The sequence below is a fragment of the Gymnodraco acuticeps genome, unplaced genomic scaffold (assembly GCF_902827175.1).
Source record: "Gymnodraco acuticeps unplaced genomic scaffold, fGymAcu1.1, whole genome shotgun sequence".
Classification (NCBI taxonomy): Eukaryota; Metazoa; Chordata; class Actinopteri; order Perciformes; family Bathydraconidae; genus Gymnodraco; species Gymnodraco acuticeps.
Window position 1 is genome coordinate 1527084 of NW_022989778.1, and position 25193 is coordinate 1552276.

Genomic DNA, 25193 nt, shown 5'->3' on the forward strand with positions numbered 1-25193 from the left:
TTTTGAATTAATTGGAGTATATTGTCCTTGTGTTAATTTTCCAACATCCTGAAGATAATGCTAGGTGAACTTCTTCAAATCCACTAGGAGCCGCTTGCTTGGAATATTGAATGTTTTAAGGGGCCACCTATTGAACCAATCTATTATAAACTTTGCCCAAACTTGTGGCAACATAAAAGCAATATAACTGTGTTTACAGTTTAAACCCACTGCCGTACTGCGAACAATAAATAAAGCCCAACTGTACTGTCTAAATTCCTCCTTACTTGCGCGTGTCTCCAAAGTCGACAGAGTTGATGGTGGATCCGGGTTTCCTCCAGCCGATCAGGTACTTGGACTGAGCTCCCTGGCGGGGGTAGAAGCTCTTGGGCCCCGGGGACGAGGAGGAGGAGGACTGGGACGAAGGAGACGTTGTTGAAGAGGAGGACTCGTCTCTCGGGGAGCTGTGGCCTGAGTGCCTGGAGCTGATGGACAAAGGGGGGGGGTTACTCATCATGGGAATGCACCACGAATAAGAAAAGCTTAAGACCCTGATAAGAGATATACAGAAGTTAAATCAACTAATGATATTTACTTAAATACTGCACCTCAATACAACTTTGTGCTTTACTATTTCCATTGCATGCCATTTCAAAAAACGACTCGACTACGCTAAGAGGGAGGCACATTTATTTATTTTTTTACTGAATTATAAGATGGAACTTTATTTATCCCCTTGGGGAAATGCAGGCGTTAATAGCAGCAACAGGGTCAGAGTTAAAAACAGGATTCACACAAGGTAAAAAATAAAGACAAAATAGAGTAAAAAAAAAAAAGAATAATGTTTTTAAAAAAAAATTCAAAAGTGATAAAGTAACTGTTGAAACAAGATATCAAAGTAAAACGTTGAGCAATTATGACAACATTAGTAACTAGATACAGACGCTTAATACCAAATATTTAACCACTCATAAAGTACTAGGGATGGGAACAATTAATCGAATACTTTTGGGAGGGATGCCTAAGTTGATTACATATTATCAAATGGGATAATTCAATGTATACGACAGTGCCATAGCTATGTGTTAGGTCTAAAGGTGTGTTTTGCTCCGCTTACCGGTCCCTCACAGCGGGCAGAGCTGCAGGTGCTGATCTCTCTCTCTTTTGTCAGACTTCACTCGCGTTTATGTCCAAATCCATCAGATCCAGCTAGTTCTAGCTAATGATATGGCTGCTGCCCCTCCCTACACGCAGATCACGCAGACTCAAACCTCATCTTATGCCCAGAGGTCTTCTCTACAGCTGGCCTGATTGTGAATCGCCTCAGCACCCGCCTCTCCCCTCAGTAGACATGCTCAGATTCTTAAACAAGAATGAGTATTGAATAGCTGCATTCTGTGCATAGGCCCTGCTATAGGTTGTTGATCTCTGTTGTAATAGGGTTACGTTACCCTAACCCGTTATGTTGTTCGTGTATGACTCCTTTTTAATTTAAAAACCAAGTTATGTTTTAAGCATGAAAGCTGTCAACTGTTCAAACTGTGATCACCAGTTCAATACATTTGACAAATTCGACTTGGTTTCTATACTTATTTGAACATGTATTTATTTATTTGTATTTGTTGTAAAAAAATGTCACTATTTTTGTATAGGATATGTACATTTCGGTGAATCGGTTAACCGTTTTTTTGGGGGTCGAATATTCGAATATACATTTGCTTTCAAATTCCCATCCCTATAAAGTACGATGCATAATTGAGTAACATATCATTATTAGGCATGTAAAGTAGCATAAATTGGCTCCGGCTTTACCATCCGTAACATTCAAGAAGTAACACATAAATGCATCAGTATTTATAATCCATTGTAATATATATTCTCTTTCGACTCCACTTCGAGCGATAGAATGACTAACAAAGCACTTATATACTAACAAAGGACTGGCTTATCTAAAGCCAGTTGAGTAGCACTTGGAATGTTTTTGCTCTGTGAAACCTGATGTACTTATATGTACTCAATGTAATGTAATGTAATGTACTTATATGATTCTGTTTTCTTCAAGTTTGTGTCTTCCTGGTCGAATGCACTTATTGTAAGTCGCTTTGGATAAAAGCGTCAGCTAAATGTAATGTAATATTATTCTGAAATAGGCCGTTTAGCATAATGAGTAGTATTACTTTTGGTACTATAAGTACATTAATCCCCCTAATCCCTGCTCTGCCACTTTAGCAGAATACAAATTCATTTTAAATGCCGGACAGATGACGGGTCGTGAACTGTAACTCTATCTGAAGCTGTGAATTAAGACGGGCTCAAACAGGAAGCGCGTGACGCTGGAGTTCTCTCGGCTGTGGACACCAGCTCAGCTGTGAAATGTTGGACACGTGTTTCACATTTCCTGAGGCCTAATGTGGAAAGATAAGAGGGAGTAAAGAATTGCTCCCGCACTCGGTTTCCAGGAGAGACATAGTCTCTAGTGTGTGTTCTTCTTGGGCCAAGAAATATTGGCGTAATGAGAGTTGGAAACATTCAGCAGAGGTCAGGAAAACACTGCACGCCTGTTTGTTTGTTTGTTTGTTTGTTCAACAGAAAATATCAAATACCCAATTTTTATAAAACTTAGTGGCAGGGGTCAAGGGAGAAGGCAATTTTGGAGCAGATCTGAATCACATGGCAAATACACACAACATTGTTCACTCATGGAAACAGCCTTGGTCTGCACAATAAGTGCTATTCTCCTTTTTTGTATAAATCACATGTTTTTTTTGTTACTGCCCAAAAGTATGTTTTCTGCTATTATTAAGAAATGATCAGATGGCTGTTATTCAGTCTGACGTTTTTCATTATATTTAAGTATTAAGTTTTAAGTATTTTATTTATTTATTCAAAAGCTTCTGATACTGTTTACATCAGCCTCAAGCAAGATACTGTTATTTTCAAGGTGAAAGTATAAGTAATGTAACAGTTGGCTAGGTTTGCATTTGCAAGATACATGTGTTACTTCATAGAGGATATGTTATAACCACTGAACACTAGAAGTTGTGAACCATACTTTAAGTCTCAAACCCACAGACTGACCTGGAGTGTGACCCGGCTTCGTTCAGGCTGAAGGTGCTGCTGTCTCTCACCAGGAGGTGAGTGGGGGGGCTCCGGCCGGTACCCTCCAGGCTCCTTTCTCCTGGAGGGCCCGGGGACTCTGCTGCAGCCGGAGACCTCTCCAGCATCCTGCGGCCCCCCTCGGTGGGGCTGTGCCACGGAGACACTGATCTCTCCCGGCTCTCCCTGCTCTCCCTGCTCTCCCGGCTCTCCCTGCTCTCCCGGCTCTCTCTCCCTCCGCTGGGGGCCAGCAGGGAGGTGGTGCTGCCGTGATGGGAGTGGGGGTGTGTGTGGTGGGAGGCTCCAAAAGAGCTGGTGTCGATGCCGCTGTCGGCCGACGCCCCCTGCAGGTAGCCTCCTCCCCCCAGGCCGTTGGGCTCCGGCTCTCCTCCCGGCTCAGTGCTGGTTCCTCCACCCGCTCCCATCTCGTACCATTTGTCGCTGTCGCTGTGGCCCCCGCTGGAGGCGGTGCTGGACAGAGTGTTACTGCTGGAGTGCCCGGAGTAAGGGCCGTCCGACTGCCAGAACAAACGGAAAGGAAATGAGTGAGGGAGAATTGTGAGAAAACATCAGTTTTTTTTTAAATTGGTGACTTTAAGATTACAATGTGACTAACTACAACAATTACATTTTTCCCATATGCCAGAAGCGATGCAGAAAAACCTTAATAAAAACAAACGAGGGATCTGAGCCCCAGAGGATGATGGGTATACTGAATGTTCCTTCTATATCAGAGTAGCACGTGATAACAGAGAACCTACGTAGCTGTGTACGTAGCCGGATGTATGTACATGGATGACGCTCATGAGGCACTGTGTTGAAGTCATGATAGCTATGTTCCTAAGATTGGCATGATGACACAGCCCCTAGAGAGATAGGCATATGACTATCATGTTTATTGCTTACGCAGGCCTTAGCTAATCTTAACTAATGTCAGAATACTGCTTCGAACCAGTATTCTTCCACCTTGTTGACTCTAACACCCTCTCTTGTATATAAGCATATCAAGGACTCTACTCTGGGAACTATTTGCCCCACGCAGCCCTGTGTGTGATGACTACTTCCATTCTTGCAAGGATAATAAATACATGTGTCCTGATATTGAAGACCAAGCCGGTGACGAGTGTTATTTTTCTAACAGTACTGTCAGAGTGGTGGTGTAAGTAAAAGTGTCCTGACCTGGCTGCCCTTCTTCGGGGACACGTGGATGACCTGCTCCTGCCTCTGGATGCGGGGAGCTCCAGAGTAGCCCTGACCCGACTTGGAGACTGGAGACTCTGCAATAAATAGACCAAGAAAACTGATGTTGGGGAAAAACACATGAACAAACCCTGAGGTACAAACAGATGACTTGTTGATGATTCAGTTGTTTTCCTCTGTGCTCACTTGGGTGTATTTTGCTACAACAGAACTCTTGCTTCCTTGAGGTTTATAACGATTGTTTTTAATCGTGTCTCTACCGTGTGCATAGAATAAACCCAGATCACTTGTCACCTAATGCAGCGCACATCAAACAGACGGCTGTTTGTTCTGGGCAGGCTGTTGACGGTGGGGTAATGTGACGAGGTGTCCTGAAGCAGAACTGGGGTTATAAATGGTACTGTTATGTAATTGTGTACATGTTATGCAACAAACACACAAAGAACAAGCAGCTAATGACCACAGCACCATTAGAGGAAGAGCTAAAGGGGGGGGGGGGTAACATCTGCTGGGGTGAATCTAGAAATATAGTGACTTCACGTAGAATATTCATAACCCTGTTTAGCTTCCTCTTCATCTCAGCTCAAAGGAGTCTGCACTAATTAGCAGTGGCGAACCGTCAGGGCCTTCAGAGAATACCCTGGAACACTCAGATAAAACAAACAAAAAATCGATTTAATTATAGAAATAAAATGTAATAAAATGTATATAAAATAAATAAATGAGAATCGTATCTGTGTTGATCTGTAATATTACAGTGTTACGTTGATTTGTTTGTCCTTCTCGGACCATGCACTACGCATTTCAGTGGTTTTGTGTTAGAAAAGAAAGCAACCAATCAGATCTTGTTCTGGGTCTCTGGGTAGAATATCCTTCAACCAAGGTATTCTACATCCTTGATCGAAGGCCCTGGCCGTTGCACTGAATGAGAGCGTACGTTTGGACTGACAGTTTGATCAACCAATCATATATTGATTTGTAGCCAATGAGCGTATTCTTTCAGAGTTTCCCTCGGTTCCAGGGTGCTCTAGAAGGCCCGCTAGTTAACTGGCTCGAGACAGAGGATAGATGAATGCGACGAAGCAATTCATGCCGTTTTATTGTTTTTAACGTTGAAGGGGCAACAGGTGAAGATGAAGTTGTTGCGGAAGTGATGCGAGTACCCTTTTCAAGACGACAATTCAGTGAAAAGACGGACATTATAAAGCCGGGGGGGGGGGGGTGTGTGTGTCTACAGAAGGTCCAGTTGTGATAGACACGGTTCGCCACTGCTAATTAGAGATAGCTGCATGTGTGCATGTCTGTGCATAATGTGACCACATTTAGTTTTTTTATTAAGATTTGTTATTGATGTGATTGTTCAACCAGATGTCTTGGTTTAAAATACATTCCCAACACCTTGGGTTGTTGTGTGCACTCCTGTGAGCATTGTTAAACTAAAAGAGGTCGCAAATCTCTGCATCTCACTATCCAATGCATGAATTAATCATAAACATGCCAGGTTAATAAAAGAAAATGAAGCACATTTTTTATTTAATAGTAGAGGAATAGACATATCGTGAATAGTTGCACCTTTAATGGTGACGTAATCCCTGTGCTTGCACCAGCGTTAAGGTTGTCTGTCAAAAAGCAGTATTTTTACAATACAGTTTTTATATCTTGGCCGAGCTTTCCTGCAGAAACACTTATTTTTGTCTCCGTTTACTTTCTTTTGTCAATGAAATTAATCACCGGGGTCTGTTGTTTTGGAGAACAGGAGACCACCGGTAATGTTTCTACTACTGGTAAAAAAAACCTCCTTAAGAAATCCTAACTGTAATAGGTTGACACTTGACAGCAATGACAAACTCACACTACTCCACAATTTCATTAAACATCTTTTGTAATTATTTAGATCGAAAGACCACCAGTGGCAGAAAACGACATATTGTGAGTTAGAGTCATGTCCCATTCGAATGTGACAGGAATTGGGATATCAAAAGTGAGTATTCTGCCCTCTACATGACTTGTGTTATTTCTGGACGGAGCTCGGCCACATGATCATTGCGCCGGACTAACGGGTCAAGGGGGTAAATGGGAGGAAGAGGAAAGGACATCATCTCAAACCACAGTTGACAGTTGGCGAGCCTACATTGTTCCACCCTGACCGATAGAGACATAAGTGCTACAAACGACCACAAAATGAGAGAGTAACGCTGTTCTCTGGGATTTCGGCGGTCAGAAACAGGTTAAGGCTGAAATTAGGCCGGTCAAAAATCAACCAGAGAAACATCCGGCTGGGATTTAGAGGAGCGGCAGAAGAGCATGTGTTTTTTGTGGCTTTCAGAGAAAACAAGAAGAAAACTCCCAGAAAACATTTCATGCGTGAACACTAAATGAGAGCCAACGTACAAGAGAATAGAAAGATGAATGAGAGGCTAACATAAGTGGCCTTTGTGAATGAGGAACAGGCTGGAGGAAGGGAGAAAGGGAAGGAAAAGCACACAAAAAAGGTTGGCCAACTGTGTTGACACAGGAAAGAAAATAATGTCTCCCCCTTTCTCTTCCTTCATTATTAATATAGAAAGGAGTGACAAGTGACAAAGGGAAAGCCATTTACTTTAATGAGATCACTACTTTATCTCAATTCCCGCATTCAATAATTTATTTTCGCTGCATCATTATCTTCCCACCTTGCAGAGACATTAAGACCCGCTCTGTGACGGCAACATAATTCACAGCCTGCAGAGGAGGTGGAGGAAGAGGAGGTGGAGGAGGAAGAAGAGGGATGCTGTCAGCACGAAAAACTGTCGCAGGCAGACGAGGAGGCACACACAAACTCCATTCACACACCTTTCTGGCTACCTGTCACATCAAAGGATTTACTAATATGGATGCGATGTGCCTCCCTCCCCCGCTATTCTAAAGTCAAGTGCCTTCATAAAACACACACACACACACACACAAAAAAGCTACCGGTGCTGAAAACATTACAATCTATTTTTATTAAGCTTACTCAATTAAATGTCCCTGTTATAATCACCTGTTGACGTTCGTTCAGCTCCTCCCCCTTCCTCCATTCTCGACCAATTAGGAGTAGACTTTCCACTGGACCCGCCCTCTCCAACCACATCTCGTCTGTCCCCGGACATCGGAGAGTGGCGGCTGCCTGCAAACCTGTTGAATGAGCAGACAGATACAGCTTTTATTCCGCTGTTTTATCAGCTAAGAATAACACACTAACAGATCATGAAAGAGATTACATTTGACCAAAGGCTGTAGTGGGTGGAAGAAGAAAAGAAAAAAAAGGGCATTTAAATATACAAAGACACCATCGCTATCACCTCACTCTCCTACACTGTTGTGTGTAATACAATGTTACAACTGTGGAAATTAATAAACCAGCGTCATGAATTAAAACTCTAGCAAAAATAGTGTTACAAAATCTGTGAATTCATTGTATTTTGTTAGAAATATATTATGCTTTATTAACCCTTGTGTTGTGTTCAAAAGCTGTTACCGTTCATGGTGTTCGCAGGTCAATTTTGACCCATGATTTATCTCAGTCCAAAACACACAAAAAAAAAACTATCATCCAATATTGTTTTAACTACATCATAACTAACTAATAATGCATTCATAACCGCACAATCCTGTTGTAATGTAATGTTATGGCCCCAAAACACATTACACCACATATTGCACACGTGCATGTGTGTGTTCAGGTTCAAGTGTTTGTGTACATATTCTTTGAGAAAGGTCGAGTTCCCGTGGGGGGAGGGGGGCAGAGGGAGGGGAGCAGTGGCGGTTCTAGAACATTTGACATGGGGTGGCAAGAGGTCATGCCAGGGTGGCATGGGAGGGCGTACAGTATGTGGTATTTTATATTGTATATAACCTTTTTATTGTTAAATCATGCCCTAAGTGTTCTTAATGCACAAGAGAAACAAGATGTTCAGACAAACAAACTCAAATATAGTATAAAACAGCAGAAAATACTCATGAATTCTGCTTACTGTAAGTACAGTAAAAGTACTTAGTTATAATTAAGTACACAAATGACATCACCCATCTCTTCAGAGAGCTACAGGTGACCTGTGCAGCAACACATTTCAATAAATATTTGTCAATACTAAGAGCCGCTAGATTGTGCTGCTGTAATGGACTATGTAAGGAGAATAAAAACATACCATGTGGTCCAGCTGGAGTCTCATCTGCCTCCTGATCCCTGCCTCTGTCCCTCTTTCTGACACTTCATCTTCATTCCTCACATACATTTCTTCACTAATGTCTTCATCTCCTCCTCTTCCTCCTGCTCTGACCCTCCTGGTCTCTTCATCTCCTCCTCTTCCTCCTGCTCTGACCCTCCTGGTCTCTTCATCTCCTCCTCTTCCTCCTGCTCTGACCCTCCTGGTCTCTTCATCTCCTCCTGCCTTCCTCCTGCTCTGACCCTCCTGGTCTCTTCATCTCCTCCTGCCTTCCTCCTCCTCTGACCCTCCTGGTCTCTTCACCTCCCCCTGCCTTCCTCCTGCTCTGACCCTCCTGGTCTCTTCATCTCCTCCTGCCTTCCTCCTGCTCTGACCCTCCTGGTCTCTTCATCTCCTCCTGCCTTCCTCCTGCTCTGACCCTCCTGGTCTCTTCATCTCCTCCTGCCTTCCTCCTGCTCTGACCCTCCTGGTCTCTTCATCTCCTCCTGCCTTCCTCCTGCTCTGACCCTCCTGGTCTCTTCAGTGTACTCTCTTTTCCTTTTCCTCTTTCTGTTCATCCTGATCTCTTCTCAGATATGTATTTTTTGTTGCTGAATCACTCCAGCTACTCTGGGCTGCAAGAGTCGACTTGTGAAAAGCACTGGTACAAATGCTTGTATAACTTTACACGTTAGGGCCATGTAGCGAATAAGTAGCATATCATAAATATAAAATCAGAAAGTATTTATCAAACGCACACAGGCAGCTGTGTTTAGAACCAGTTTGACGGTAAAGGATGTATCCTGGTTTCATTGATCAGCCTCATTGCTGTGATGTCTGAGAGTAATTTACATGGATTTAATAGTACGGCATAGTTTAGCAAATAAAAGTGATCGATCTCCCAGCTAGCGCTGTCTGTGTAGTAGGCTATTCTAACGCCCCAAACAGCGCCCGTCTGTTAAACGCTATCGAGTCAAACGGCAGCGCTTTATTAATATCTTGTTTCAAGCTCTCGTCCTTAGTAAAAACTAAAGTAGTGGAAGGGGAAATGCTCCAAGGGGAAATGCTCCAAGGGGAAATGCTCCAAGGGGAAATGCTCCAAGGGGAAGCTGATCCACCCTCAGGTGCTGGCACAGCTCAGTCTCTCTGCAGCTGCGTGAGCCGCGGTCTGTGTGAACGCCGCTCCGCAGTTTAATGCAGGGCCGTAGCTGCGTTTTTAACGGGCCTAAGATGATATTTAAAATTATTCACTTTTAATGCTCTCTCTCTCGTTCCACACAATAAATAACTTTTAAATAACCATTTTTCTTCCTGGTCTCTCGCGCCCCCCCTGTCATGCCTCTGAGCCCCCCACGGGGGGAGCTGCCCCCACTCTGGGAACCACTGGGTTAAAGGAACAATTATACTGCACTGTTACATTTATATTTGTACTTCGTATAAGTCTTATCCAATTTTAGCTTGTTTAATTTTAGGTTTGTTTACCGGTAAATGTAATTTTATAATGTGTTTATTTTTGCACTTTGTCTTATAGATTTCTTAAATAATTTTTGTAAAGCACTTTAATTGCCTTGTTGATGAAATGTGCCAAGTTAACTTGCGTTGCCTCAAATTGAAAACTGAGTATATGTCTTTATAACACTTTATTGCATCAGCTCATGAACACGCAATCATGGAAGTTAACAGATATAGAGATACATTCCCTCAAAAAACAGGAAGTACCTCAAGGCAGCGTTATACTAAGGGAATTAGTGGCTAAAGATATGCTTTTCTTAACGATATATCTTAATTAGCATAAAACAATACTGAATCCCAGCCACAGAACCCCCCCCCCTTCCTTACTGCTCAGGCATGGACTTCTGCCTCCAGTGAGCAGAGCTCCCAGAGGCGTCGCTGGAGCAGGACAGGTTGCTGGGAGAGCTGCGGTTGTGAGGGGAGCGACCCAGAGCCATGGCGGAGGCCAGACTGTAACTCTCACAGCCCGGAGACATCCTGGAGGAGAACAAACACGTGCACATACAGGAAGTGTGAGAATCTACAGGCATGTGGAAATGGAGGATAAACACAGCAAAGCGTTGAAGGAGCAAAATGTTCCAATTTGTTCCTTCAGAGGAAATTCCATTGATTGCTACTTCCCACGCATTCTGGAGGACATGAATACTTAACACCCGGCGGCTGAAAAATCAGCTTCCAACCCGACGGCTGCCTTTTGTGTGCTTTGTTGTTACACTAGCTTGCAGGATTTGCTTTGAATGTTTCATTTCAAGAGGTTCAAAATGTGTTATTTTAATGAAGAAATAAAAGCAGTAACACTTTAATTTGTATAACTTGCCTACAAATGGTTTATTTATAACATCTCACAACCATACCTACTTATACTCAACCTATCGTCATATTTAAGATAGAGATGATCTGTTAAACCTCTTCAGGCAAAGCAACACAGTTGAATCGATACGCTTTTAGAATGTTAAAAATACTAACAATAAATGATTACTGAAAAGAAACTCACACAAATACTTAACCAAGGATTAGCTGATGAGACTTCTGGCATAAAAATCCACATTTTCCAGCTGAACTGTACATTGTAAATCAGGGGTGTCCAAACCTTTTTCACTGAGGGCCACATACAGAATAATATACAAAGGGCTGGGCCACTCCCTAGAGGTGAGGTTCTTGTCTCATTAGTTAAGTTAAACTCTCCGTAGGGTTCCATTGATTTTGTTTGCAGCTCATTCCTTAAAAAAGAAGCCTCGGATTGTTGCTAATAAGTGGAAATCGGAAGGGTGTATTTCAAGCTTGTTCTGCAAATAAGTGATTTGGCTTTTTCAATATAATCTAAGATTTTACAGAAAATGTCAACTTTAATGTATTTGAAAAAATGTATTAACACATAAAATAGATTTAAGCAATAGCTCACGACAGGCCGTGGTATATGGTCATTATATCACAGCTAAGGGGCGTGGTTCGGCCCGACGCGAAGCATGCAGTTTTTTCAGTTAGTCTTTTTAGACCAACTGTATAGTTATATCGACCGGACTTCTTTCTGCAGATGTGAGCATCCTTAACAACGGTCAATAAGTCCTTGCTGCACATTATCCCATGTTTCCATCTTAAGCTTTGTTTGTTAGTTAGTTTCGTAACGGACGTAATGTAACAGTTGTAACGGTTGTAGCTTTTCTCAGACGCGGAGGGAAACTGACTTGTTGTGAAAAGTAACTACAATTCTACCCGTGATATTCGCTCATATCACGGCTAAGAACCAATCAGATTGCTTGATTTGACTTGTCCGTTTTATAATTTTAGATATATTTAAGATGTTATATATAAGACAAGCACCAGTTTCATGAGTGGTCCATATTCCATTTTACTTTTAGAATTTTCCTGAGGGCCAATTAGAAATGTACCCCGGGCCATAGTTTGGACACCCCTGTTGTAAATCCTCTTCCCCTTTTCATATAAATATTGTTATGGCTCTGACCTCTTGGTGTCGAGGGGCCGGCCGTCACTGCTGACGCTGCGCGGGATGACGGCCCCTCGCTCCAGCCTCTCTGCAGACAGGGTCTTCCCCCCGGAGCTGCCCAGGCTGATGGCCCGGTTGGGGGTGTGCGGCTGCGGCGAGGCGGTCAGGGACTGCTGGGGGCTGCTGGACGTCCGCTGCCACTTGTTGTTGTTGTTGCGGAACGGGAACTTGTATTCGAAGGAGCCGCTTTCGCCGCTGCTGCTCTTATAATCTGACGCAGGCATCCGATAGAGCTCCGAACAGCCCCTGTGGAAAGAGAGGGGGGGCGTTTCGTTTGAGAAGACAGTGATGTGTTTTTTTTTTAACATTGAATGTCAAAAATAATTCAAAGAAGAATATTTGCATTATACATATATTTCTTAATTTCTGGGTACCCTGTTTTTTCACTTGGTCCCTTAAATGAATGTGCCACTGAACTTCATGTATAAAAAGGTGAGCAATCATGTTAACTGCACTCCAGATAACTGAATTAAGAAATAAATGGTAATTAAAAGTACTTAAATATATATTTATATTTTTAGGAGCCAGCTCTTATTTGGATTGTATTTATTCTCATTTAATTATTGTAAGATTGTTTTATTCAGTGCTGTGTTTATTGACTTCTGTTGATGTTGGGTGTTCAAATCACAAAGTTATGTTTTGCCCTGTTTATAAACCGGATGAGGAGTGAGTATAGTTTTGTATTGTTTGTTAACTTTCCAGTATAAAAAGTGTAAATAAAGTTAAATAAAGTTGACTGATTGATTAAAGCAGCTTCCGTCCCGTCCTACCTGCGTGGGGTGGCGTCATCATGTGGCGGGATGATCACGACCCGCACTGCCACTGAGGTCCGCAGGACGTCAATCATCTGCTCGTGGGTCAGCGTTGCTACGGCAACTTTGCAGATTTCCACCAATCGGCTTCCCTGACGCAGTCCTGCCTGCCAGGCGTATCCATACGGCTCCACCTGTTGAAACAAAGTTTGATTGCATTACAGCTGTCGGGGTGGGAAGCTTCATTATTCAAACAGTGATGTTTAAGATAGTGAAAGGGAAAATGTAGTTTAAGGTAAAGTAATAAAGTGCAATGACAATGTTTTTGTCTCCACATAATTGCTTGTTATATATCATGGTGTAACACTCTGCAATACTGATTATTGTTATACTGATTTTGAACGCAACAAGGTGGCAACAAGGCAACTTTGACTCTCTGCACTTTGCAACAAATGACTCATTACCAATACAACTCTTTAAAGATAAAACAAACAATTAATCCAATAAAATAGCTATTAAAAAGGGCAGAACATCCCAGCAACAGGTGGGGTAAATATAATTAAGTATATCCACTCTCTTCAGGGTAGAAATGTGTTTCACTCAAATTAACTTTATTGTTTTATAGTTCATTTTCAGAGGAACATCTGAGTTATGTGCGGACAGATACCTCAGCCACGATGCCCTCGTAGTTCACATGGAAGCCAAGCTGCCCCAGGCCATTTCGACGGAGCGTCATCTCTGATGTCTCACAGCCTTTAGTCAGGAACTTGACACATGAAAGATGCACAAGGTCGAGATAAAAGATTAATTAACACACATTAGATAAGAGAGATGATGAAAAAGAGCAAAACAGGTCAAGAGGCAGGTGGAGGAAAAGTTATCTTAATAGGGTAGATAGTAATAAAGCTACCAAACACTATTTTAATGTGCTTCGACCTACAAGTTGAAAAAAAGATTTTTTGAATAATTTAAGAGATCCCTTAGAGATTTATAGCCATAAATAAAGAGTAATTAGTGCTCCAGCTTATACCACACACACACACACACACACACACACACACACACACACACACACACACACACACACACACACACACACACACACACACACACACACACACACACACACACACACACACACACACACCACACACACAACACACACACACACACACACACACACACACACACACACACACCACACACACACACACACACACACACACACACACACACACACACACACACACACACACACACACACACACACACACACACACACACACACACACACACACCACACACACAACACACAACACACACACACACACAACACACACACAAACCACACCACACACACACACACACTTCTTTCTTGCTGAAACACTTTAGGTTGTGTTCACGCAGAGATGCGTTGCTCAGGAGAGACCCTTTTGGACTTCATGTTGTTTCATGACGGGATGCGATATTCAGGCGGGGATTGCTGTGAAGTGTCCGTGTTTCTGGGACAGGGAGTGAGGTACAAAAGTTTAAGATGATTATTTAGGGACTAAGAGCCCAAATCGCTTGTCAATCATCATCTGACAAAGCCAATCATAATTCCAGACTCATTTTAATTATGGTAACTCACTTCTCCCTCTCTTCCTCTAATGAGTCTCCTGGCGACTTCAGGGCACCTTCCTTGCATTTATTTTTTCTTTACAGAGCTTTAGCAAAAGCTTTATTGAAGTCAAACTCACAAGGGTGCGTGAATAAATCATGCTGAAGACTGGCAGCTGATAGGAATTGTTATGATGCTCTCTGATGTTTCTGAACGTGTGCGTGGGAGAGAAGAAGGACAAGAAAAAAGGGAACGATGAAGAACAAACGGAGGATAAAAAGAGAGGAGAAGAGAGAGAGAGGGAGACGAGTGGCCCAAGGCCTTCCCTTTCTCTCCCTGGCACCGAGGTAGTCCTAACGATTGAAGATTAACGCCAGATGCAGAAAATGCAACATGAAAGTTATACATTTATCAGTCCTGAGCAAACTAACACTATGTGTGTTTTAAAATGATGTTTGTATACTTGTGAGCGAATCAAAGAGGGTGGACTCCATCCAGGTTACGTAAACATTGTACAAAAAAACCATCACACACACAATTTGAGGGTAGGAAGAAGCTGGGGAAATGAATGTATTCCAAAGCACTGATGATTGCATAAGAATACACCTTTTTTTTCTAACCAGTTTCCATGGAAACAGATAAGGAAGACCTAGCACTACTTCAGTGTGTGTGTGTAGGTGTGTGATGAGCCGTTAGGAGTATGATGTCCAGAGGTGTTTCTGAAACTCTTTCAATAAGCTGAGGCCAGTAATGAGACAGCAGCTCAAAAATGTTGTCATGCTGGCAAACTATCAGTAAGCAGTGGGAGTCAGTGTGGGGGGGGGGGGCCCAGGTAGATGATCAATGGCAGCCTCTTACACATTCAATAGGTTTTCCTCAGTATTTGATTTTCACACATGAATTAAAGTGTTTTTAAATAACCTTTTGTTGTAGTATTAGACACAACTTTTACCAAATCCTCTTGACAATAGGTAATGGCGCATTTCCACTACAGCACGGAGCCTGCTTTAAGCGTGCCGAGCCGTGCGGGGTCCGTTTTTAGTTGCGTTTTTGGTTGCGTTTCCACTTAGCGTAGTTCCGGCTAGCTGCTAGCGGGTACTATTTCCAGATGTTCTGGCCCCATAAAATCCAGGTTCTTTCCGGGCCAACCACCAGGCTGAGTATGCTAAACTAGAGAGAGAATCGCTGGCAAGGGGGCTACAACTACAACAAGATGAACATATTTGACCGTCATTTAATTGTAATACAGGTTTCAAAATGATGCCGAAGTAACAACATACTGATACCGGTTAGTAAAAACCATGAATTAATGCTTTGACAAGTCTGCAGACAGACGGCAGGCGAAAAACCCTTTTAAAATGCGTGTTTTCTGAATGGAGCTTGGCTAAGCTAACGTTATATATGCTCCGACCGTCCACACTCACAACAACGGCCTATACAGACATAAATAAAGCAGCGACTGTATTCACCATGACACAGGCAGTCTGTGGTTTGTACTTTTTTAACTTTTGTCTAGTTTCTGAACAGATATGAGGAGCTGTGAGCTCTGAGGGCTAAGAGCTAACGGCTGATGTTGTTTTTCTGGGGTTCTCATTGAAGATGACGTCACGGCTCCGCCTACACTGCGTTAGAATAGATACTACCCCAGTTCCTAAACTGTAATGGAAATGCGCCATTAAGTGAGCAAGGCCTAACAAGGCCTAGTATGGAGCCAGATTTGGGTCAATATTCTAGCGCGCAAAACAAGCTACTCACGAGCAAAACATTTGCTTTTACACGAGCAGGGTTTAATCTGCGCGCCAGGGTCATTGTATGCGCGTGTAAAAGCATATGTTTTGCTCGTGAGTAGCTTGTTTTGCGCGCTAGAATATTGACCCAATTCTGGCTCCATACCGAGCGAGGCCGTGTAGTGAAAATGCGCCATAACAGAGTGTCAATCACTGCGCCTGAACTCCAATCAGTCTGTCAAACTAGGCAGTGTGAAAACATTAAACGAGTCAAGATTATGTTTTATGTTTATGACTCAAGCATTGTCTATTTTTCACCTCAAATGTTTTCAGAAGCATATTTAATGTACTGTTAAAATAGCAAGTTTGCTCTAGCCGGTGAACAGTGCTTGGTTTCTAATTGTATAGCCTAAAAGTAAACTCAAATACCTTTCAGAAAACATTTGAGGAGAGAAATGCAAGATGCAGTAGTCTATCAGTAAAAGTTTACTGTCTAATGCACTCACGTCAGGATATAGTGACCGCTTCAGCAAACCCAACAAAAAGTTATTTTTAATAAAGTCACAAACTCGAGTGCATGTTTCTCAGAGCCTTTCTTTTGTGCCGCTCAGTCTCAAAACAACTACATGGAGTCTGGTTCTTTGAAATTGAAAGTGGAGCAACCCATTCTTTCACACAGTGACGTCACGAGCTACCCACAATGCAACGCGCGCCATATATATATATAAATACGACATTTTCCTGGAGGTGCAAATATCATGGAGGTGCAAATATAAACAGCTAGCTAACGTAGCCAGGCAGAGCGCACTAGGTTTTTTTTCTGAATTAACGACCGAAGAAATCGCTGCATGTCTTCGGATTACATCTCTGGACTTGAGGGGTGTGCTCTAGGTCGTTACCAGCGTAAACTAGAGCTGTGTGGGTTGTCGGATTGCCCTTACAGACTGCCTGCAGATGTATGGAAAAACGACCCTCGAAAGTGGCCTTCGTCGATTTTGGCTGCATATACGTCTAATTTCTGGAAACACCAGGTGAATACCCCACTTGTCACAATAATATTATCATGCCATTGCATATATGTGGTATTTTAGAGTTGACTAGATATTGATTAAGGCAATAGACTATGATATTCTGTATGCACCTCGCGTGAAATGGCGGATACCGGAAGTACGGTGTCGCCCTCGGCCCAGTACCCGTATGTGTGTGTGAAAGAATAAGGTAACAGAGGCAAAAAATGTCAGCACTGAAACTATATCATGTTAAATCTCATGTCAAGTAACGAACTGAGAAAGTTTTGATTGACGGGACCACCAATAAATGTCAATCATTGACTTGAAAATTGTTCAAACAACTACTAATTTATCATGCAGAAAACGCAATATCTTGGCATGCTAAGCCGGCATGCTAAGCTAACGTCTCACCTCGAGACGTTTGACCACCTCTTTGAAATCCTCCGTGTTGTTACTGATACTCCTCAGAGACACACTTTCCCCGCGCTCGTAGAATATCCTCAAAGACGCAGGGCTGCTCGCCGTCCAGCCGATCACGTCCTTAGCGGCGCAGTTAAACACCACAGCCTTGGCCCCCTGGTCCAACAGGATGAGGAAGTCATTGGAGACGGCCAGCAGGGCCTCCAGCTCCCCTCCCGTCCCGTGGTCCTCCACCTGGACGAGCCAGGTGATGGCCCCCAGGCTGCGCAGCTCTGCTCCTCCATACGGCCGGCTCTTCTCCTTTTTCTTGTGCGCCAGCGAGATGAAGGGGAACTTTCCGGAGGGGTCGATGGGAGTGCTGGTGGTGTGGCGCTCGGCTAGGTCGCGCAGGTACTCCTGTCGCGTTCGGGTGGCCATGGCGCGGAACTTCTGCGACTTGTGGGCGGCGTTTTCTGCATTGATGACCTTGGCCAGCAGGAAGTCCCGGAACACGGAGGATTTGGGAAAGGTCACGTCTTCTGGGATGGGAGGACCGAATGAGGGCACATCTTTGGAACGAGTGACGGCCACACTAAAAGAACAGAGGATCAGACCAGGCAGAGAAAAAAGAAGAATAAAGATGGGAGGAGAGAAGAGAAACATTTGTTGTTAACAAATCTGTTGTTGCAGTATTGACCACTAATGTGGATAACTTAGGGTGGGTATTTTGTTCTGACATCATAGATTATGGGGCTTAGATACAGTGTTTTATTACGTCGTAAATCTTTTCAGAATGTCACATCTCATCCAACCAAGTGTTGTGTATATGCTTAAGTTTTAAATGAAAAAATATGAAATATCAAGGCCCCCCTTGTGCTCGCTCAAGTATCGCTCAACCTAAAAGGAAAAATCCGTGACTAGTATTTATAGTAAATAGATTTTAAATGTAAAAAGGCATGTTTCGTTTCTGCTTTAAATTGGCTGTCTACTCTCCTGCTCTCTTTATCTATTTAAATGTTGTTCAAAATAAGTTGACAGATTTGTAGTGTTCAGGCCTTGTACATTTACTTCAATGTCATTTCCTCTACCTCCCTGTTTTCCTGCTCTCCACCTCCCTTCTCCAAACCCCTTTTTTCCTTTGATTAAGTCTCTGGAATGGCCATCTGAGGTTCTGTCTGGAATGTCAGGAACTCAGCGGAGCAGCCATGGAGAGGAAGGAGAGTCGAGGAGGAGGAGGATGAGGGGGGAGAACTATTCTAAACCTCCTGCCCAGAGCCCCAGTGTGAGGGAAAAGGAACATGTGGCTGAGAAAGAAGTGTGAGAGACTCTGAAAGGATAGGGAAAGTATTGCTTACTGGAAAGAAAACAACATTTGTGTTGTTATGTGAGAAAAACAGAGGTACAACATGATCTGTTGAATGTCTCAGTCTGAAGCAGTTAACCAAAATAAGCACAATATCACATTTCCTCGTCTCAACCTCCCCATGACCAAATGAGCTCAATCAGAGCTCCTTTCTCAGGTGATAATTAGCAGCTGAGAATGCAGAGCCTTCATCCCACACGCTGACATGCATCAGCACACCAGGATTAATCATTTTGTCTAATTATAAGCAACTAAAGTCAAAATGTCACCCACATATTTCTAAACATACCCCTGAGACCCCCTGTTCTCTCCGGAGACGTGTGGTGTTCAATTATACTAACTGTCAAATTTGTTGACACGTCATTTCCCACCTTTCCTTGCTGGTGACAGACTGAGGTATGAGTGGAAACAACTGTTGACATTGCTTATGAGAGTGCATGCACACACTTTTATGGTACAGTGTTGATAAAGAAAATGGAAATAACCTCAGTTATGATTAGGGATGGGTATCGTTTGAAATGTATCGATTCCGATTCCGGTTCTGCTTATCGATTCCGGTTCTTATCGATTCCCCGTTTAGATTCCAAAATTGTAAAAGAAAGAGGTCAAACGTTTAGATAACAAAAATATCTTTATTTTTTTAAGCTTTAACTGAAATTTTTACAAATAAAAAATATACATGCAATCCAAATGTATTGCACAATAGCTTTGCTTTATTTTAACTGAGCTATGCCTGTGGCAAGCTGTTAACAGGCATTACACTGTGCCTTGTCTTTTTATTTTTTAGTGTAGTGGAGCCTCACTTTAGAGCGTTTACCGCGACCCATCTTTGGTGTTATGAAGTGACTGAGCTCGTGAACTGTCTACGGGAGGGCGGGGGGAGCCTCGCTGCGGGGCAACTGTGGACATCTGTCGCCTGTCAGCGCAACTTACATGATGCCGTTTAAAAGAATTAAGGGCGGTGCCGGCCGTCAGCTTACCGAGCCCGCCGTCAGCGGGCCGTTGACGGCCGGCCATTCTGTGATTCTCCAGAACACACATGGCCAGTCCGCCCTTACCCTGTATTCCACCGGGGAACCGCGGCGCAGACGGACCCGGTCGAATACAGGTATATCGCGTTTAGGAACCGTTAAGCAGAACCGTTAAGCAGAACCGAAATTGTGTATTTTGTATGGGTACCCGGTACCCGGCATTTTCTTATCGGTTCTCATCTGGAACCGAGTTTTGGTTCCCAACCCTAGTTATGATGCTAGTAAGTCAAAATGTGGCTTGCATTTCCCACAAGGCATATGAACTGCTCTCAAGGACATAAACAAGGAGCAGGGAAGGAGGTAGTGTGTAGGTGGAGGGTCATACAAACATTACATTTCCCTGAAGCTATTTGGATTTGTTTTCATTTAACCGCTAACGTATGTTCAATATGAACCATACAGTATATCCCCTATTTCTACGTTAATGCATTACATGATCAGTTCATGGTTCATCTGATACATTTCAAAGTTGTTTACTTTTTACGACACAGAGGAAAGGTGTGATCCCTAGAAGTTGAAATAACGTGCAACACATACTACATGCAGTGGGTGCAAACCATTGATTATGTTCATGTTTAATGCCTTGAACAGACAACATCAGTCCTCCTTATGTTGACATCATTGTTTACCTCCGTAAAGACTCAACATAATTGACTTAGTTGGTTAATACAAACTGTATGCTGTTCCCAGGTTGTTTTAAAGGATTACCTCACCTTAAAGCAAAGAACATGTAAGTACTTGAATGTTCTACATCCAGGTTAAAGTGGATTTCTTTCTAGTTAAAAGGGCTGTGATAAATATTTTTGATTTATGACATTGACATAACTATGTGTATGTGACGTTGCTCTTAGTGATGGGCCCCGTACCATCATCACCGGTCTTTGAGCTCTTGTTGTTTTGGTTTTTTGGTCCACAGCGTTCACTCTTACTACTCTCAACAGGGTCATTACCAGCAGCAAAAGGTCGAAAAAAATAAACTGCATGCAACGTCGCCAGCAGAGCCCCAAATGAAAGATAGACAGTCAGGCTCTCACTTGTGAACACGGAGCATTAGGGGTCTAAAGAGCAAAATCATTTTCTCAAGAATTGATGGACCCAAACTGAGTTACACAGAGACCGAAAATATTAGAAAAGTACATTATTTAGGTGGCCAAAAAGTCGACTGATGATAATGGATAATAGATGTGTAAATAAGCATGTCTGCTAGCATGTTTGCAACATCATTTTATAAGTGATATTTGAGATCGTTTCTAGGCCCAAGTATCCAAAAGTGTTCATGCAGGTTCAAATGGCACATTATATGAGAATACAGTGCACCGCAGTTCCACACTACTGATCATTTGTAAATCAGATCTAAGCAAGAACATATCTGTGATAATGAGCTGCAAATGGCGCTCTCAGGTTCGTTGCAGTACAGTATGTGAAATAAATAAAACATACCTAGAATTGAATTTTCCTTTTGCGGCGCTAGCATAGAAAAGCTTAATTTTAAAACTGACAGCTCATATGAAGCACAAAGTAAACGACTTAGTCTGAAGGCAATATTCGTCAATGCTTTTTTTGCAGATGACAAATTAATCATGCGGGGTATTTCAGAGAGCAGCAGCTGAAGTGCTTATAAGCAGGGCTGAACAAATGGTACAAATAAAATGTGACCTTTTATTCTTATTCTTCTCCATCACTACAAACATCACTCAATGCATTAAACTGGAGCTCTAAAAGCACTCAACCAATCGCCTGTGACTCACGCAGGACACAGAGCGGTGACGGAGAGAGAGGAAGGTGGAGGTGTGAAAGCCAGAGAATAAGACAGAAAAGCATGAAAAAAAACTGAATGACATAAAAAAGAGAGATTGAATGAGAAAAGAGGGCGAGGGTGAGAATAATAGGAGCAATAAGAAAAGAAGAATGTGGTGCAATTGAGGTTTCTGTGCAGTGCGGCTGCTGTGTGATCCGCGTGGCAGGAGGTTTGGCAGCAGGAAAGAAAAAGTACATTCCTGTGGTTTCTGTGATTTCTGGTCTTATAAATATCTACTGTGTGGGCAGCGCCGCTCTTCCAGAATCCACAACCTGCTACCCACTGAGCCAAGTAAGAAAAAGAACATGTCAATACGTATTGGAGTGGGTGGCTAAGAGGTGTACTGTGGATGTATGCGGATGTGAGGAAGGTACACAAAATAAGCTTTTGTCTATTTGTGACAATAAGTCATAGGGAAAGTAGGCTCGCATAGTGGCTTTTCTGGTGTGCCCTATCCATGTGTAGTGTGTTCTAGACTAGTGAGACCTTTTCGAGTGGCAACCCCCCATCATAATGAGGTCAGTGTTCGCACCCCATATAAACACATTGATCGCTGATAAACTGGTAGCACAAATAATTGTGAATGCACTGTGTGCTCTTAATGCTTTCTGGTGTGTCCACATGTTGGCATATGATTACTCTACGCTATGCAAGTGGATGTTTGTGCTGGAAATGAGGGAGTTGTGTAAATGTATCACTCAATAAAATCTATTTTTAATATATTATATAAGGCTATTTTTTATCAGTGGTAAAGGCGATTGTAATGTAATATCCATGCCCCAGTTGAATTAGGTTATTCGTTTTTTTGCTGGAGTACCCTCAAGGATGTTCTATCAAACCCCTTAGCGTACACTAAAGATGTCACATGAAATTCACAAAATAAAATATAATAATAATCTGATCTAAATCCTCCTGCGTAAGGTAGTGAGTAATTATTCACACCATATGAAATGTGTGCACTGGGAGTCACGTTCAGTGTCACCATTACCTCGTGGTATATGCTGCTTGTGTGTTTAGTCTAGCAAAGGTCTCATAGCTGGGAAGATGTGTTTGCATTCAGCAACGAAGACACTGGTTGAAATGGTGCTGGTGATTCCAGTCTCCAGCAAAAGATGCTCTTTTGTTAAATTGTATTGTTCATTATTTCATGGCTAGGTACAATCGCTGCAGGGCTTTTCTTGGTCACTGCAGAAAAAAACATTTTCCTGTAAATGTTTTATAGATTTATGAAAATGTAATGATGTAAAAATTTCTTATCATTTATGGTTTAAAAAATATAGACTTTTTGCAATTCTTTGTATTTTGTATTTTATTATATATGTTGCATTGTTGGAGGAGCTCAGGTCAGAAGGGTTTCATTGCCATTTCTACACTGTAACTTTGTACATATGACAATAAAACCTTTGAATCTTGAATTGAAAAAAAAAGGAGTTTAGGTGCTGCATTAGAAAGCAGAAGATCAACAATAAAGAATAAATGACTTAATTCTCCCATGTTCCCCTTAAACTGTGGGTTTTCTCCGGAAGTTTTTCCTTGTACGATGTGAGGGTTTAAGGATAGAGGGTGTCGTTTTTCTCATACTGATATTCTGAACAATCTGTGCTGTTGTATTTGCTGTAAAGTGTCTCTACTGTAGGCTATTTTTATTTTATGTACAGCACTTTGGCTCGACCAAAAATCGTTTATAAATGTGCTATATAAATAAAACTTGATTTGATTTGATATGAATTTTTGTTCACCTGATGTTTCACCTCTACATTTGCAAGAAATTAGTATTCACCTCAGAAAACAATACAACGTGTATCCAGAGGTTGCGTTAGACTTTTTCACTGACCGTCATTTTGACGGACAGGATCGTAACATTTCCGTCAAAATTCAGTGTTACCCGTCGGCCTTTACACTCTGGGGGGGGAGAGAGAGAGAACTGTCAACCGGTGGGGGGGGGGGGGGGAGCACGGTCGTGAACTGTTAACGGGGGTGTGGGGGGGGGGAAAGCACAGTCGTGAACTGTCAACGGGGGGCGGGGCCCACTGCACCTCGCAGGAGTGCGCACAACGTAAAGCCAAAACTCAGACATTTCAATGATTTGTAGGGCAAAGTTGGGTTTGGAAACGGTATCATTTCGTTTTTGGCAGGCATGCATAACACCGGAGCCTCGCTGCGGGGAAACTTTGGCGCTGTTCCGAGTTTGTTCTAATCCGTCAAAATGACGGACTGCTTTCAGATTTTTCCGTCATTGTTAAAAAAAATCCGTCATAGACGGAAAATATTCGGTTAACGCGACCTCTGCGTGTACCGTATTTGCTCTATATTCACTCTATTGCTGGGCTCTTTTTTTAGCACGTGTGTGTTGTTACTCAGTAACGAAGTAGGCCCATGGGGGACAATTAAGACCTCACACAATGTGCCCAGACAGCAATTAAAACAGTCATTAGTGAGAGAGGGAGGGAGAGTCGTAGACAGCAAGATAAGAGAGAAAGACAGAAAAGGAGATAACAAGACAGTTAGGAGTACACAGAATGAAATGAAATGTCCTCACAGCTGAACAGGCAGAAAGTCCATTATTTCTTAAAAATGATTCAGGGCTGGCACATTGCATTTCATATTGCACATCTCTGACAACGTGGTAATACATCAGTGAGATACAGGGAGGACTCTCAACTCTCTCAGCCTAATCACTGATGGAGTAATGGAACGGCAATCATTCGAAGCAACAGCATTATTCGTTCAGCAGTGATAGAAAGGGACTCATGAAGAAAAGTAATCTGCATAACAAAGACCAAAGAAGACTAGAGTTTTTCAAAATGCATATTTTAACCTGGCTTCAATAACACTAAGATAACAAGAGAGCTGTCATATTACTGAAGGGTTGCCGTGAGCAACAAAAAAAATATTTAATTATTAAAACAATTGCAATAGCTCTAAAAGGAAGTAGGGAAGTAGACAGAGAGCAACAAAACTCACAAAAAGAAAGAAACTGAAATTATTTAAGAGGCAGTGGATTACACAAAATGTTTAGGATACATTCGAATTTTATAAATACTGCATTTTTAAAACAACAAGGTAATTATTTATAATCACCTGTATAACGTAACACCCCTAGAGGAAGCATTAGAAAACAAATACCTGTTAAATAAATAAATAATACAAAAAAATTAGAAAGACTTTATCAAACTATGTTTTAAATGTTTTGAACAATTTTACAACTCTGCTGCTTATTATAAAGTCCATTAAACTATTCACTAAATAGCCTACTGTACCTTATTCCATTGTACCACTTCATAGAAAATCAGCATGAACCACTTCATTCAGCTTTAAAGGTGGGGTAGGTAAGTTTCAGAAACCGGCTCGAGTGCACTAAAATTTGAAAGTACACAGCCGAAAAGAATCCGCCCCTTCCTTCAGACTTCCTTACAGAGCACCTCCTCCAACACACATGAACGCGCAATGCACGCCCAATGACGGCACGAGATACATTTGTGCGTGCACGAGATGGAAGGCTGACAGACAGGGCGGCAATCCAGCTTACGGCTTCCACAGATGACTTTTTTTTAT

General features: G+C 42.4%; 1 protein-coding gene across 1 annotated transcript in view; it reads right to left on the bottom strand.

Moving 5' to 3' along the window:
• Window positions 1-25193, bottom strand: part of sipa1l1 (signal-induced proliferation-associated 1 like 1) — a 99501-nt gene that overhangs the window by 9574 nt on the left and 64734 nt on the right. Inside the window, 9 exon segments of the mRNA XM_034220895.1 lie at window positions 267-464; window positions 3058-3593; window positions 4255-4352; window positions 7298-7431; window positions 10281-10430; window positions 11917-12204; window positions 12729-12904; window positions 13378-13476; window positions 17459-18038. Of these exon segments, the coding sequence (XP_034076786.1) occupies window positions 267-464; window positions 3058-3593; window positions 4255-4352; window positions 7298-7431; window positions 10281-10430; window positions 11917-12204; window positions 12729-12904; window positions 13378-13476; window positions 17459-18038 (2259 nt within the window).